The sequence below is a fragment of the Musca autumnalis genome, unplaced genomic scaffold (assembly GCF_047663935.1).
Source record: "Musca autumnalis isolate F117 unplaced genomic scaffold, ASM4766393v1 scaffold_4, whole genome shotgun sequence".
NCBI classification, from domain to species: domain Eukaryota; kingdom Metazoa; phylum Arthropoda; class Insecta; order Diptera; family Muscidae; genus Musca; species Musca autumnalis.
In genome coordinates, this window is record NW_027411977.1 from 39,962,158 (window position 1) to 39,978,203 (window position 16,046).

Consider the following 16,046-nt stretch of genomic DNA (forward strand, 5'->3'; position numbering starts at 1 on the left):
CTGCTATGCAACGACATCAATATAGTTAAACGTATTGAAATGCAACGATTGCGTTGGCTAGGCCATATTATAAGAATGAGTGATGATGAACCCGCTAAAAAGGCGTATAAATACGGACCGCTTGGCGGTGCACGCAGAATTACCAGGCCAAGGAATAGATGGGGGATGAAGAGATGAAAAGGCGCGGTATTCCAGAGTGCGAAGCAACGAATAACAACAACAAAATTACAACAGTTCGTCATCACTGGACTGGATTAGCAAATAAGCGTGATGAGCTTCGTAGTGCTAACCCCAGTGAGCCCAGAGCCAGGGAGCCAACACTCCCTGGTAGGTGATTATAAGCGGAATAAGTGGTTAAATCATCTGAAGAGTTACGACAATATTTCAATTGACAGTTTATCGAGCAACCCTTTGTAACAGGGCGAAGAGAAGAGTACTACAACCTTAGGTTAGGTTTGGGGATGTGCAGTCACTAACTGTGATTGCGTCACTCGGATACTTTCCGGTCCATTGTGATCATCCAAGGAAAAATTTGGAAAGTGCTGTAAAGGAAACCTATAAGATAAAGGAAAAGATGGTTGGAAAAAAATTTTATAAACGGTTTACGTGTTCAGTTTGCGCTGTCCCAGCCACTTGAGATTTCTGATGATGTTGTTGATTAAAGCAGGTTTCATAGTTGACTAGAGGGTCAGACATGGTGGAAAGTATTATGCCATCTGCAGGCCAGAACTGGACAGGGACACAGGAGATGCTCGATCGTCTCCTCCACGTCCTCACAAAGTCTGCAGTAGTAACGTTATCGTCCCATTTCAGCTTTGCTCAGGTTCAACAGTGAGTTTGTTCTTTTGTCCGACAGAGTTGGCCAGATGGATCTTGACACATTGCACCTAGGTTCGTTATGTCATAATTCACTGGCTCTTTCGTAGAAGAACGTCTCAATATTTCGAAAAAGTTGACAAATTAGTGATTTGATTGAGTCAGTGATTGCTATATCTATAGATTGCGATCCTCGTGTAGCTAATTCGTCTGCTTTTTCATTTCCCATAAAATCGCAGTGTCCTGGTACCCAGCATAGTCGATAGTTGTTAGTGTTTTCAAAGCTGTTCTACACTCAAGGCCGACCTTAGACTTGAAGCTACAGGATTTGATGGTTTTAAGAGCCGCTTGACTATCCACAAAGATAGTCACCGGTTCAAAGATCTCTGCATCCAGACTTTTTATCAATTCCTCTGCCTTCCAAATCGCGAAGATTTCAGCCTGGAATACACTACAGTAGCTATCTAACCTGTAAGTGTACTCAAGACCTAGCCTTTCACAGTAAACGCCAGCCCCAGTACTTTCTTCCATTTTCGAACCGTCTGTATAAAAAGCCAGACCGTCCAGAGGAGGGTTACTATGGCTCCAGTCGTCTCTACTAGGTATAACGACATCTACATCATCAAATCTTAGGACTGGTGATATATAGGCGCTTAGGTTTCCACGTTGGTTCACTATGATACCTGACTCGTTCAGAATAAATCCATGACCATAGGAGGTTTAAATAGCTTTCACGTAGATGCAGTCGCAGATGCCATAAACAACCATAGTGCGAATGCGGTCATCTGAGAACATCCCCCCATCTATCGCAGATGAGGACCGTTAGCTGCCACGACAAACCAGAGTAGTTTTGACTCAGCTAAGCTCCTGATGGTACAGACAAGGATCGATGACACCGTGCAAAAAATCTGTCCAGCATGCGGCACAGGTCCGCACGACACACGGCAACTATTCAACTGCCCTGACAAACTTACTCAACTAACCCCAGTAGCTTTGTGGTTACATCCCATCGAAGCACCTACAATCCTACAACTCGATATTCTTCCAAATTCAGATTAAACAGAAAAATGAACATATCAAATACTGTTACAACAACATGCCTGAAATACCCAGGAAATGACCACTACATTACGCTGAGGGGAATTTTTGGCAAACGTTGAAAATGTGATGTTATCTGGCCGTGGAATGGAAATAGTTTGGTGAGGTTCCTTTCTATTTCAACTTAGGATTGCATACCAGTAAATGTCGTCTTACAAAACCCAATGACCCTAGCGGGAATACCAAATTCAGTCATGGCAAGAAACGTGTAGGGCTGTCGAAGGCAGTTATATATTCGTCAAGTAAGAGTCGATTTGCACCTCCTCCTGGGCCTTCTCTTGACTTTACCCCAAGGTGAAAATCCGATCAAAAGTGGATCTGAAAGATCCAAAAGTGCATTGATATAACCCAATTATTTAATTGACCTTGGTTTCGCGGAGTATGACGGACAACTATTGTGCTAACTTGCTGATGCATAAACCATATCAGCGCGTCTTCTTCTTTTAACAACTCGGCTGAAAACCAAAGACTCCTGCTTCAGGCGGACTTATTGCTATCTGGACTTCATTATGACAGGGAAAAACACGTACAATACTTCATTCATACAATACCATATTTCTTCTGCGGCATTTCCATCACTACAACAGGATAATAACAGCTTCTAAAAGTATTCTTTCGATAATTAAAGCACCCTATATGTATCTGTTACCAAATTACCTTCATCCCTGTAGGAGGATGTGCACTTTTCATAACCATATCACCCTATTATATTAATTTGTTATATTATATTTCTCGTTCCCAGATGATGATGGGCCTTCAAGAAGCCCATAAGTCGGATGCTCCACTCTTGGTTTTTTCATTTCTTAATTTTTCCTGCGGATAAGACGTTTCTCTTCCCTCATTTCCCCCGATATCTCCTCTCGTATGCTATATATTGCTATTGATAGCAGTTCTGCCATATATACCACAATATTATCTAAAGTAGCAGCACGACAATCCTAGGCCTAGGTAACCAAGTACGGATTTTGCGGCTGTTTGGTAGGAGTGGGTTAATATTTTGCCAATGGGCTATTATGTTATCGGAACAAGTAGTGCTTTCATTATGCAATTTAGCAAGTTTAGTGGTTTTTTTTACCCCCAGCCCTTTGGCTATACTTTATACACCATTTCAGACATTTTGGATCCCATTTAGTCATATACATCGGTCTATTTTTATGGCTGGTTGGAGCTTACGTTTAATCTCAAACGTGGTAACAGATTTGGTCCAAATATTGTGTCTCCGACTAGTTTAAGTTTGATCTACTTTTGAGGATAGGCTTGATTTCACGTATTTTGACGGTTTAAATTACATTTTGCAACTGAATTTGCAGTAATTTAATCATTTAAATAGTCTTACCCGGAAATGTCCTTATCTCTCATAAACGGTATCTACCGATTTCAGAATTTTGATGGTTTTAGCTTAATTTTTTTAACCGAATTATCCATCTGTAAATTCGTATTTCAGGTTTTATAGAGAAAGGAAATATCTGCACAGAATTGTTTGACTTAGACAATATTCTGGTGTGACCCCCATATAACATTACCTTTTGATTTGAAATATTTTGAGGTATTTAGACAAATTTCCAGCCGAATCTCCATAGTTCGGTTTTTCGAGTGGTCAGAAAATTTCTTCTAAAAATATTGTTGTTTTTGGCCCATGTTTTAGTTTAAGCGCCTATATAATCATACCTATCCCAGATGTTTGTAGCCAAAATAGCTATAGCTATATATGATTTTTGGCATATTTTCCAACTGCGTTGGCTGTAATTTGGACAAAAAAATGCCCAATGTCTTTGAAAAAATCGTGGAACACTTTTTATCTTTTTTCAAAATATCGCATCAGTAGTATAGATTTTTGTTGCATTTATTAAATGAATGGCATTACTTTACGCATCGAAACCGAATCGAATTCCATTTAAAATTTTATCTGTAACGGATTTTATAGGACAATAAGAAATATGTATGTATTTCCCTATAATTTTTCTGATTGTCGCTGTATATGCTTCGTTTTTTGTTGTTATGGTAACAATACACTACGAAATTTGAAATTCTCTATTCTCATTCGTTGTGCATATACTTTCTTCAAACTCCCTCCATTTTTTGTTGCTGTTGTTATCATTAAAATAAAATACACTAAAAATAAGAGTGCAATGGCAGCGCACAGCAACTGACATTGAAAATGACATACATAATAGTAATAACAGCAACAATAACAAAAAATAATAACAGGTATATAATTAAATGCCGAACAATACTTTATTTTCGTACTTACTTGCAACTTACAACTGGTGCCTTGTAACGGAATTTTATTTATCTAAAAAATTCCCCTCGAGAATGTATTTTTGAATGGAACACAATTGTAAAATTGTACACATGAGTTAAAACAAATAAAACAATTCTTTGCAGCAACTGATTAGAAGTACAGAAAAGCAAAATAAAGAGACGCTCAATGATACAATGCAAATATTAAACAACAAACAAAAAAACAACTAATTTATGGGAGAAGAGCATGGCAAAATCAAATGCCTTGGAGAAGAGCAAGAGACACAAACAGTTGATTTTTCGTGATTGATAATAAACTTTGCCCAGTTATTGGAATTTGGTTTATTATGACAAGTCATATTCCCCACCACAATAATATTATATCGCCTGGGAACCGGTAAATTTCGGGGTCAAATTGTTAGCATTACGACGAAGTTTTTAATATTAAAGGGTAGTGCTTTGGTATATGTAGATATGTTTGCAAGTTTTGAAACAGAGAATAAATTTAAATGGACCTCCTTTATTGTTTCAACAAGTTTATGAGTGGTTTGTAATTGAGTTGTTGGTATCTGCGATTGAGTTACTGAGTTTAGTCCATAGATGAACAAAATGAGCACTCGCCTTTACGTTTTCGTACGATTCACCATACAAATGCTCCCTTTTTGTTCACCATGGGTTAGTCTGAACTTAAAGGCTATTCAATTTGCAATTGTAAACATTGTCGATCCTGTTAATTTTCCGCATCTCTGGAGGATGTTGTTTAAAGACGCTACTTACTTACTTACTTGATGACAGAAAAGTCTCCCGTTTAAAATGGCGAGAATAATGGTCTCCCTGTAGGATCTGCTATCTCTGGAGGATGTTGTTTGAAGACTCTACCTTCATTGTTTTTATCGCTGTAACAGTCTTCCGGCAATAATGGTTTCCCTGTAGGAGTTGAGAATGATATTGTAACCGCACCTTCGTTGTGCTATTAACGAATTATCTTCCATGGAAGAAACCGCTATCGTTAAAAGAAATTGGCAAAACAGAGTAGATTTTTTCGGAGACTGCCTGTAGAGAATTTTCCATCACATTCTTCAAAATTTCATGTTGAATTGGTTTTCTACAGAGACACCCTCTCTGGTTGTATATATAACATCCATTCAGCTCGTCTGTAAAAACTTTCTTCAGCTCATCTACAAAGACTCCCTTCAGCTCGGCTATAAAGACTTCCATCAGCTCGTCTATAAAGACTCCCTTCAGCTAGTCTATAAAGACTTACTTCAGCTGGTCTATAAAGACTCCCTTCAGCTCGTCTATAAAGACTCCCTTCAGCTCGTCTATAAAGACTCCCTTCAGCTCGTCTATAAAGACTCCCTTCAGCTCGTCTATAAAGACTTACTTCAGCTCGTCTATAAAGACTCCCTTCAGCTCGTCTATAAAGACTCCCTTCAGCTCGTCTATAAAGACTCCCTTCAGCTCGTCTATAAAGACTCCCTTCAGCTCGTCTATAAAGACTCCCTTCAGCTCGTCTATAAAGACTTCCTTCAGCTCGTCTATAAAGACTCTCTTCAGCTCGTCTATAAGGACTCCCTTCAGCTCGTCTATAAAGACTCCCTTCAGCTCGTCTATAAAGACTCCCTTCAGCTCGTCTATAAAGACTCACTTCAGATCGTCTATAAAGACTCCCTTCAGATCGTCTGTAAACACTCCCATGAGCTCATCTCCCAGTAGGGATTTTATTTTCAGGCCGGTAACACTTTTTGATTGTAGGCCACAATTTTCGTGATAGAGGAGAGATAAAAAATAGGGTAGGTCTGGGGCGACTAACGACGATTTAATGTGATATTCAAAATATTCGCTTTAAAGTGTTGTGTGAGAATTTTGTGTTTTAAAAATCGATGAAAAGGAAATGTATTATAGAGAAGTTCATCAGTATTGTACAAAAGAACTAATTATAGCTTTTTTGGGTTTTTCCATGAACATCCTTGTCACATTAGCATCAAGGTGAAAAAACACAATTATAATTTAAAATATCTCTCTCGCAAGTTTCTATATTGTTAATTTGTCTTAATAGGAATATTCATATTTGAATAAAGCTATTAAAGTTATGTCAATAAGTAAAAGGGATATTTCTGTACACAAATGTATCATACTTCACTTAATACTATTCAGCTACCCATCAATGATTGCAGCTTATTTTTAATTGTATTCTGTATGCTCAGTAAATATTTCATTTCGACCATTAATGCGGTGGCACCTTCCAAATTCTTGTCTGCAAAGTGTTTACTTAAATCTGTTATTTTTTCCTCCAATTCTTGTGCTAAACGTTCATGAATATCTTCTAATTCCTGTTTGGTTTCTGCATCATCTACCTCTTCATTACGTTCCATCATTTCCATAAGAAATTCCTTATTTAAAGCACTATTATCCTGAGGAATTTGACGCCCATGTAATTTTAAAAGATATTGACCACGTTCAATGGGTACCAGCAGGGTTTTGTACGCCTTGTTTATTAGAGAGCTCCAGTCTGCTGAATTGGATTGTTCACGTGATGATCTGAAAGGAAATAATAATTACTTTAAATACAATATAAACGTAAATGTAATCTTACTTGTTGCTAAATTTATCAGGATGAACCAAAGATTGAAGTTGGCGAAAACGTTTCGTCAACAACGGGGCTTCAAGAGAAAATGTCTGTGGAAACTCCATTAACTCAAAATAATTCTAAAAAATCAAATTTTTGTATAAAATGTAATGAAAAGACATCTTGCTAATGTCTTTATTACCACTTCCGCATCGACATCTTGCAAATGATTACAATGTTGACACAACATTTTGTCCACCGTATCCTTTTTACAGTTCCAACATTGATTTGCTGTTGCCACATTGTTGTCTGGAACATATCCACGTTTTTGTTGATTGGATACACTGGAAGAGGAACTTGTTAATTGTTCCCAATCCAACTGTAGTCTGGGTAATGTTCTCAGCGACGTGGTGCTACCAAGGTGACGAGAGGACGTTAATCTTCCATCATTAATCCTTTTCACATGAGTGAAGCAAATTCTGGCCACTCTTCTCATATTAATTTTGCAAAATTAATTATCTCTGCCAATTAAAATATGTTTGTTATCGTTCGTTTTGTTATCTAATGAAAACAACAACAATATAAAAATAAAAGCACGAACAGCTGACTTTAACTTAAAGTTGAGTGATAGCACATTTACTAAAAGAAGAAGATAATTTATTAACCCACTCAGCGCCGAGAATTTTTTGCGAGAAAAATTCCAATTTTATATAAAATTCTTGGTCTGTTATAGAACTGCAAGAATCTACTAATTTTTACTATTCTTTCCGATAACAAATTGAAATACATGTATTTTTATTTGTATTTTTGAACGCACACGCAACACGCACAGCTATAGGTTTGGCCCTTAAAGGCTGTTTACACCATCTATCAATGTCATATGAGCTGTCATTTCTTTCACCCACTCGACATTCTCTATGTTTGTCAAAATTGACGTCATACATACAAGATTCAATTTGTGCGTTCATACCTACAAGTGTTATGTTCGTATGACATAACCTATAAATATAAAAACAGCTGTTTTTGTCATTGTTTACATTTATTGTTGAGTTGCAAATTTGCGCAAATTTTAATTTTGGTTGAAGGAAAATGTGGTATAATAGGCTTTTGGGGTTATAGAGGCATTCATGTTTTTGGCACAAAGCAATCATTTCCAATACTGCTTCTTTCGACCAATCGATCTGAAAATAACGTTATAAACAACATTTATTTACTTTTCTAAATATTTAAATATACATAACTCTCCATTTTCTTTTTTAAAAGATTATGTTTTTCAATTTTTTTGAGAATGCCAGAAAACAGCTGATTAATTTATGTTTACATACGAGAATGCCGTATCAAATAGAGCGCCCCCTAATTGAAAAATATACATATGAGTTGCCAAATCATTTTGATAGATGAAAATTTTCATAGTGGTCACACTATTGGTCTGTTCCTTTACTTTTGAAAGCGGTTAAACCGGCAAAAGTAGCAAAAGTTGTAAACTGTTCCCATATGAATTGTATGGTGTCTGAAGTAAAGGAACGCTTTTCGAGTAAAAAGTGGTAAAACTTGAAGATTCTTGCACGTAAAGGAACAGAGCTTATGTGTACAACATTCGCAGGTAGAAAATTTGACATCTCATACGACATTGATAGATGGTGTAAACAGCCCTTTAAGGAAAAAATGTTATCGTATTAAAAAATATAGCTTCTTGCAGGTTCTGGAACAGAGCATCTATTTTTGAGTCTTTTTACGAATTTCTTAATAGTCCGTGTTTATATGTTCAAACTGGAAACGTAAATTTTCTTCTCAATTTCTTTGCAGTTAAGACACGCAAATAATAGGTCTGTACGATAACCCAAAAGTTTGTGCAAATTTGCACAAACTTTTACAAAATGCTGTTCGATAACAAACTTGCAAAGTACAAGAGAGAGAATTTGGAGACAATTGTGAGAGAATATTGGAGAGTTTTGGAGACTTTTGTTTACAAGTTTTTGCAAGGAAAATTTTTCTTGTAAGAATTTGCAAGTTTGATCAGCTGATTTAAATTCGAATGTTTTGTGGCGGACTTCTTGGCAAAAACATAAACAAACGTTTGGCTATTAAAATTAAAAGATATAAAAAGGAGAAAAAAATTATTAAATAAATTATGGAAAACGATAATGTAAGTAAAATAACTTATTTTGTAGTTTGTGGTGACTATTTTTTTATTTTAAAGGTATCAAATCCCAGCAAAAAGCGGTGCATCCACAGGCACAGATGATTTCAGCCTTATGTACCGAGGCCAGGACCACAACGAACAGCATCAGTATACATTTCCCAAGGATCCCGAATGTTGAGCTTTTGTGGCGGAGGTACCCTAATGGACCGATATGGGCCCTTTTAGAAGTTAAACGAAATTTGGACAAAATATTAGGAGATCAAAAGTGTGGACCAAATTGGTTGCCCCGTTCAAGAGATATTGTGCGTAACATTTTAGTGACATTTTTTAAATATTGGTGGACCGGTATTGCCCATCTTCGAACTAAAAACTAAATTTGGACAAAATATGACGAAGACCAAATTTTATACCAAATCGGTTGATCAGTTCGAGAGTTGTCGTGCTCTGCAGCCACTACGTATGGTGCCATAGAGGTTTTTACAACTTTGGGGCTGTTTTCTCAAGAAGAATGGACTTGCCCCTGAAAAAATTTTACCATCGTAATTGAGGCAGCGAATGCAAGTTGCTTCAAAAAATATCAAAGTGATTCGAGAGCAGGTCTTAAAGTGAACTTATCCGAAATTTTGTGTGGGAGGTACCCGAAGGAGTGGACAAATATGGTTCATATTCGAACCTGAAGTTGGGGAAGGTACCTGAAGGAAATGGAAAATAAACAAGTAAGAAAGTATCAGTCAGCTGAGCCGACAGAGATATACCCTCAGCCACGTACCCGAAGAAAAAAAGTTAACACAATACTTCTGTAGGTTTTTTAGCTGTTGGGAAAATTTTCCAGAATGGAAAGAGCCGCAAAAAACTACATGTTGCAACAAAATTCAGAATGATCCATTTTTTCCAAACTTTGGGTAGGGTGTACCCGTAGGAGTGATCCGATGTAGTATATATTCGGACCTAATACAAATCTGTTGGAAATAATTTTTTTCTTTATTAGTCTATGGATATTTTCCTTACAGACTATATAATTAAAAATGTTGTACTTAATTTTCTGTATTTAAATATATTACAATTTTACTTTTCAATTAACAAAGTTTGAGCTAAATCGATTTCTCTCTTAAAGGGTTATTTACACATTAGCCAGTTTAGTTGGTGCCGGTAGGATTTTCTGGACCTTTTTGGGGCATTATCTCAGGAAGTATGGACTTGCCCACGAAAAAAATACAACGTCGTAACAGGGGCCGCAAGTGCAACCTGCTGCATCACAAATTAATAAGATCAGAGAGTTGTTAAACTATACTTTTTTCAAATTTTGTGTGGGAGGTACCCAAATGAGTGGACCGATATAGTCCATATTAGAACCCGATCTATGCCTGAAAGTAATATTACCAATAGCAAAGTTTGACTCAATTCGGTTACTCCCTCCTAGAGTTATCATGCCCACAATCTTGGCGAAACATTTTGAACCTTTGTGGGGGAGGTACCGGAAGGAGTGGACCGATATGGTCTATCTTCGAACTTAAACTAAGTTTGGACAAAATATTGAAAGACCCAAAATTTGAACCAAATATGTTGATCCGTTCGAGAGTTATCGTGCGCTCCAACTACGACACATGGTATTATATGCGTTGTTTGCAATTTTTGTGCTGATTTCTGAGGAAGTATGGACTTGCTCCTAAAAAAAATTATATCGTCGTAAAGGGGGGTAGTGAATACAAGTGGATGCAACAAAAATCAAAGCGATTCGAAAGCAGGCCTTTAACTGCACATAAGCAACATTTTGTGTGGGAGGTACCCGAAAGAGTGAACCAATAGGGTCCATATTGGAACATCATCTATGTCTGGTAGAAATGTCACGATGTGCAAAGTATGGACTAATTCGGTTACTCCCTTCAAGAGTTATCGTGCGGACAATTTTTCCGAACATTTTTGAACTTTTGTGGGGGAGGTACCTGAAGGAGAGGACCGATATGGCCCATCTTCCAACTTAAATCAAATCTGGAGAAAATATTTCGATACCCAAAATTTGAACCGAATCGATTGATCCGTTCGAGAGTTATCGTGCGCACCAGCCAGCAGACAGACGGACGGACGGACATTGCTAGATCGACTCAAAATTGTCTGAAACGGATATCGTACAAACATACTTGGGGTCTAAAACCATTATTTCGATGAGGCACATTTTTGGTCGTATCAAAGTGTAAATACCCTCTTTAGCCTAAAGGCTGAGGGTATAAAAAATGGAAAATAAAAAAATGGCAGACACCTTCAACTGTTAAATTTAATCTTTTCCACCAACTTCTTTTTGTTTGTCAAATCAGCTGACTTCTTGCAAGTTTTTACAAATTGCTGTTCGATAACAATCTGCAAATTTTTTGCTTCGAGAGAGTAAAATTGGTCGAGAGAGGTTACTGAGAACTTGCTGAGTGCTTGCAAGTACTTTTCACTTGCGAAGTTATCGTACACACCTAATGTTTTTGTCAATTTTTTTAAATTTATGCCATGTTCATACCGACGGTCGTTGACAGTTGAAATCGAGTGGATTTCGTAAATGTAAACTTGCTTTACATTACAATCTGTACAAGCAATGAACATAATGCTTGGTTCACTTTCGGCATCGTTTCGTGATGTCACAGGTGTTTCGTGATTTCGCGCGAAATCAAGCAAAATTTACCATGATTTTGAATACAAAAATGAAATCATCTCATTTCGTGATTTCAGCGAAATCATCATAGAAATCACAGTACTCATGATATAGACGGGTATATGGGTATGTTCTGAGACACACTTCACCTCTCACTTCACACATCAAGCATTTTGTTCACCCCGTTTCCGCTTATTTTTCGAGTATTTATGGACGGACTAGGGTGTACTCTTCTTTTTAAATACCCTAATGAATTTTAGCCCAAGAAATAAATAGAAGTAAATGTGGTGCACAAAAGTGAAGTGAGAGGTGAAGTGTTTCTCAGAACATACCCGAGAACTTTTGCTCTTTTCCAGAACCTGCAGAAGCTACAATTTTTTACTACGATAACATTTTTTCCTTTATGTAACCGAAAAAATAGTAAAAATTAGTAGATTCTTGCAGTAGTGGAACAGACCAACAGTTTTTGCCTAAAAAGTACCAAAAGTTGCAACACTTTTCACGTATCACGATAAGTCAAGGTCCACACTAGAGTTATTTCAGTGAAAAATTGCATGAAATTTTGAGTCTCTAGATAAATTTCCGTAGTAGAGTAAAATCATAAAATTGCTGTAGTGGGGAATTCGATTTAAGAACGGCTAATTTTATGAATTTTTTTAATAAAATTCACGCTAGTGTGGACCGGGACTAAACAAGGTAGATGGCGAATTGCTGCAACAACAAGTTGTAATATCAAAAATTTTAACCAAATAAAAAAAATTAAATTAAATTCCTGCTGGCCTATTCCGTAAATTTTATCGATTGAAAAGTTGTTAAAATCTCCTTTTTTTAACAACTACAAAACAAACAAATGAAATTGTTGTAAAATAAACAATGAGTAAAGTTTAGTAAATTTAGCAAATGAGTGAAATTTGTTCAAAGAGTGCGGGAACAGCACTTTTTTATTTGTTCATTTGTTTGTATTGTACACAGTAATTACTATTATATGCACAATTTTACGATGATTTTCGAAATAAACTAGTAAAATTCTATATTGTCGTATATTTTTAATGAAAAGTTAAATTCACAAAAATTTGTTTTGAAAATTCATGTTCGATCAGCTGGACATATGCATCTACCTTGATTATTGTGATATGTTTGAAATCAACAAAAAATAAGTGTAAACAACAGGATGTATTTCAGGATTTCGGAGCATAAATGTAAACCGGGTAAAATACTTATTTTAGGTGTAAGTGTAAAAAGAGTTTAAGTGTTGCGTATCGCTAAGAATGCGTAAAGTATAATAATTCACACTTTACGTTACAACTCTACGTCTTCAATAATTATTATGACACTGAAATTATTTGAAAATAGCAACCATCTCTCTCAGAACCCGCCTTTGCAAAATAAAAACAAACTAATTTCTTGGCAGAAAATTAAATTTTTAATAATAAAATGGGTAATTTTTTATATTACACCTTCTGGCTTCTATATAAACAATATTTTTAAACTCTATTCAAGATTCTTTACTACTATCGGAGGAAATAAACCAGTTGAAGAAACTACGTAAGTTCTTTGGTAATATGTATATTTCTAATATTAAATAAGTCAAATTATTTTCAGGTGAACACTATGAATACCAATTGAAATTGTTGGGTCTGGAAATGTGTGATCTCGATGATAATCTTCATCTGCTGTTGGATGATTGTGTTGAACTGCAACGTGTTACCAATGTACAAGATTTAACTCTACTAAACCTTAAATCATTTTACTACAAGAAGAAAAAGGAGCATATTGAAAACGAAGTGATCATTTCAAAATTAAAGAACGAATTGAAAAAACAACAAGAGGAAATAGATAAAGAACAAGCGGAATGTAATCTTTTGGAGAAGTATGAAACGTTCTTACAAACTGTTGCATAAGGACTAAGTGTCCGGTACTAGTCTTTGTGGTTACGTTTACCATGATCCTTTTTTTGAGACTGAATCTTTTAATACTACTTTTGTTTTTTTTTTTTTGCAGATTTACTACCTCCATTAATAAACGTTTGGTGTCGGAGGCACAAATGCAAACTGCTAAAATGGATATTGAAGCCAATATGAAAAGTCTACAAGATCGTTTGGTAAATAGTTAACTTTTACTTCTTGTATAATACAAATTTTATAATTTTTCTTTTATTTTCTAGGAAGCACTAAATTTACCGGAAGACTTCAATATTGATGAATTAATCAAAAAAGTTCATCTATTGAGTAAAGATAAAACTAAGGAGAAGTAAACTATTCGATTGCAAGCCGATAAGCCAGATTACAAGCACAAATTTATACTGTTATTTTAAATACGCATCAGTAAATAATTTACATTTTTACAGCTTATAATAAAATTTCTAAGTATAATCTATTGAATACAAGTTATTTTTCTAAATCTATACCTAGTTCTGCTCAAAGGAATTGAATTAAAACTAATTGGAGAATATGGTGCAATGACCTATTGTGCTATTCACTTGCGTATACTAAAGGCACAAGGGGAGGTTCTACTTTAAACTGAATGATTGGAATTTCACAAGAATTTGTGAATAGTACAACACCCACCACTTTATGCACAGCCGAAATGTAAGTTTCAACTTTAAAATTTCAGTCCCTGGCCGGCAGCACTTGGGGTGCAGATAAAGAAACCTTGTTGACCACATATAACGCGATAGGTCGGTCTGTGGTAAGCTATGCGGCTCCAGTCTGGTCCCCGGGATTGTGTGATTCGAACTGGAAAAAGATTCAAACTTGCCAGAATGCCGCCCTGAGAACAGCGACAGGGTGCCTCCTCAAATCTTCAGTGGACCATCTACATGAGGAGGCAAAAATTCTTCCTGTAAAGCAACACAATGAGATGCTTTCGTTGCAGTACCTGCTTGGATGTTATCGTGTGAGCCATCCCAATCACCATCTTGTGGGTAGGCCCGGCCCATTCAGGGAGATCAAGAAGGATATCCATGCTCTAGAGGGAGAGGTCCAACGATACAGGAGAGAACCCCTAGATCAACAAGCATATCAAGCAGGATTGAATAGCATTCACACGGACGCAGTTGCCAAGGCCTTAAGCAATTATAGTGTGAATAAAGTACTCGGAGTACATCCTCCATCTATCGCAGCTGAGGAGCGTCAGCTGCCACGACAAACTAGAGTAGTTTTGGCTCAACTACGCTCGGGATATTGCAGTCGCCTAAATTCTTATTGGGCGGAAATCGATCGCGCCGTGCAAGACATCTGCCCAGTATGCGGCATGGGCCCGCACGACACACAACACCTTTTTAACTGCCCCGCCAAACCTACACATCTAACTCCAGTGGATCTATGGCTACATCCCATCGAAGCAGCCACTTTTCTTGAACTGGAGATAGACCCAGAGCCAGATTGAACAGAGGAACGGACAAATAAACATAACAAAAACACTGTTACAACCATTCACAAATGTCTTCCAACCATCTGAATCTGGAGCCATGCTCATCCATTTGGTTGTTGTTGTAGCAGCATAGGTCTGACGCTGTTTTGAAAGCAGCTGGCCGAAAAAGTTTTGGTTTCTGGTCAATCCGGTACTAAGAACCAGCTGCCATGTGGACTTCTATGTTGGTAAAGGTTCTTCTAATAGGTGAATCACCATCAACACTGTTTTTTTCAAAAGGACCTTTCTGATTAATTCTTTGACCGATACGTGAGGATATGGTGTCCAGTGTTGTTGTTGAACACAGAAATTAATTACAATGGTTGGAACAAATTTCCTTTACCTACAGTTCGATTTTTTTTTAATCGTAAATTTCTTTAATAGCCGACCTTCAAATCAATTGATTTGATTGATTTTGAGACTTTCTTCTATATAACTCTCGGGAACGGGAACACAACTTTTTTTAATTTATATTTTTTCTCTAAGTAGCCGGTCATTAAACAAGTGAATTTTCGGAACTTCAAAGGCCCATATCTCGGGAAGTATAAATTTTCCTAGAAAGTGTTATACGTCGTTAGAATCAAGACGAAAAGCACTATCTGTGGTAAAATTTTCATAATTCTCTACATACTGCCGGTAAAGGAATGATAAGCCAATAAAGTGAGGATTAATTGTTATATACCACCATCCAATATTTTATCAGTTGCAATGTCTCTTCAATCGTATTACCTCGAATTTTTAATATACGGGTGATAATACAGTATAGAATTGGTTTGAACGGCCTTTGTCAATATTACGGGCAAATGATTACACAAGTTCGCTTTCCATCCGGTTCAACAAATTAACCCACTGGTCTTCTGGAGAAATATTAGGGCTGGAAACACGTTTCAATGAAAAAATTCTAAATTTAACTCACACATACTTGTACTTGGTAACGTATTGTCGGACCTATGGCCTACTGAAAAAGACCACAACCATTTGAAATAGTTCATGGAAATTATTTTTGGAAAATTCACCTAAAATCACAGCGAAGTTTTTTGACTTCTTAATTTGGCTATGCCTGCCACCCGTTAAGTAGAGAAATCCGCAGGAAACTTTTTCTTAAACAGATTTATGGGCCGATTCCGTACAGC

General features: G+C 36.6%; 3 protein-coding genes across 4 annotated transcripts in view; 1 reads left to right on the forward strand and 2 right to left on the reverse strand.

Moving 5' to 3' along the window:
* The window catches only part of l(3)72Dp (gamma-glutamyl hydrolase), a 68,439-nt gene extending 64,060 nt beyond the window's left edge, over positions 1-4,379 (reverse strand). The window contains exon 1 of the mRNA XM_073986466.1: positions 4,166-4,379. The gene's annotated coding sequence lies outside the window, so the exon portion shown is untranslated. The remainder of the gene's footprint in view (positions 1-4,165) is intronic.
* On the forward strand, positions 3,999-13,883 carry wac (wee Augmin). Of its 2 annotated transcripts, XM_073986472.1 has the most exons (5): positions 12,803-12,940; positions 13,003-13,047; positions 13,105-13,372; positions 13,504-13,603; positions 13,667-13,883. In XM_073986472.1, the coding sequence occupies exons 1-5, from the start codon at positions 12,937-12,939 to the stop codon at positions 13,754-13,756; spliced, it is 507 nt and encodes a 168-aa protein (XP_073842573.1). In that variant the 5' UTR covers positions 12,803-12,936; the 3' UTR covers positions 13,757-13,883. The 2 variants fall into 2 exon arrangements, with proteins under 2 accessions (XP_073842574.1, XP_073842573.1); XM_073986473.1 differs by lacking the exons at positions 12,803-12,940; positions 13,003-13,047 and adding an exon at positions 3,999-4,122.
* Hsc20 (iron-sulfur cluster co-chaperone protein HscB-like protein, mitochondrial) lies at positions 6,000-7,324 on the reverse strand. The gene is made up of 3 exons (XM_073986471.1): positions 6,927-7,324; positions 6,752-6,864; positions 6,000-6,696 (listed from the first exon to the last, which is right to left on the reverse strand). The coding sequence occupies exons 1-3, from the start codon at positions 7,218-7,220 to the stop codon at positions 6,309-6,311; spliced, it is 795 nt and encodes a 264-aa protein (XP_073842572.1). The 5' UTR covers positions 7,221-7,324; the 3' UTR covers positions 6,000-6,308.
* Positions 13,884-16,046: the final 2,163 nt, after the last annotated feature.

Bases quoted from the DNA above. Each gene is read 5' to 3' on its own strand.
- Hsc20 (XM_073986471.1), bottom strand. From the start codon at position 7,220: ATGAGAAGAGTGGCCAGAATTTGCTTCACTCATGTGAAAAGGATTAAT. The intron at 6,865-6,926 runs GTAATAAAGACA...TTGATTTTTTAG, and splicing joins AAGATGTCGATGCGGAAGTG to AATTATTTTGAGTTAATGGA. The intron at 6,697-6,751 runs GTAAGATTACAT...ATTTCCTTTCAG, and splicing joins CCTGATAAATTTAGCAACAA to ATCATCACGTGAACAATCCA.
- wac (XM_073986472.1), top strand. The intron at 13,373-13,503 runs GTATGAAACGTT...TTTTTTTTGCAG, and splicing joins GAATGTAATCTTTTGGAGAA to ATTTACTACCTCCATTAATA. The intron at 13,604-13,666 runs GTAAATAGTTAA...TTTATTTTCTAG, and splicing joins AAAGTCTACAAGATCGTTTG to GAAGCACTAAATTTACCGGA.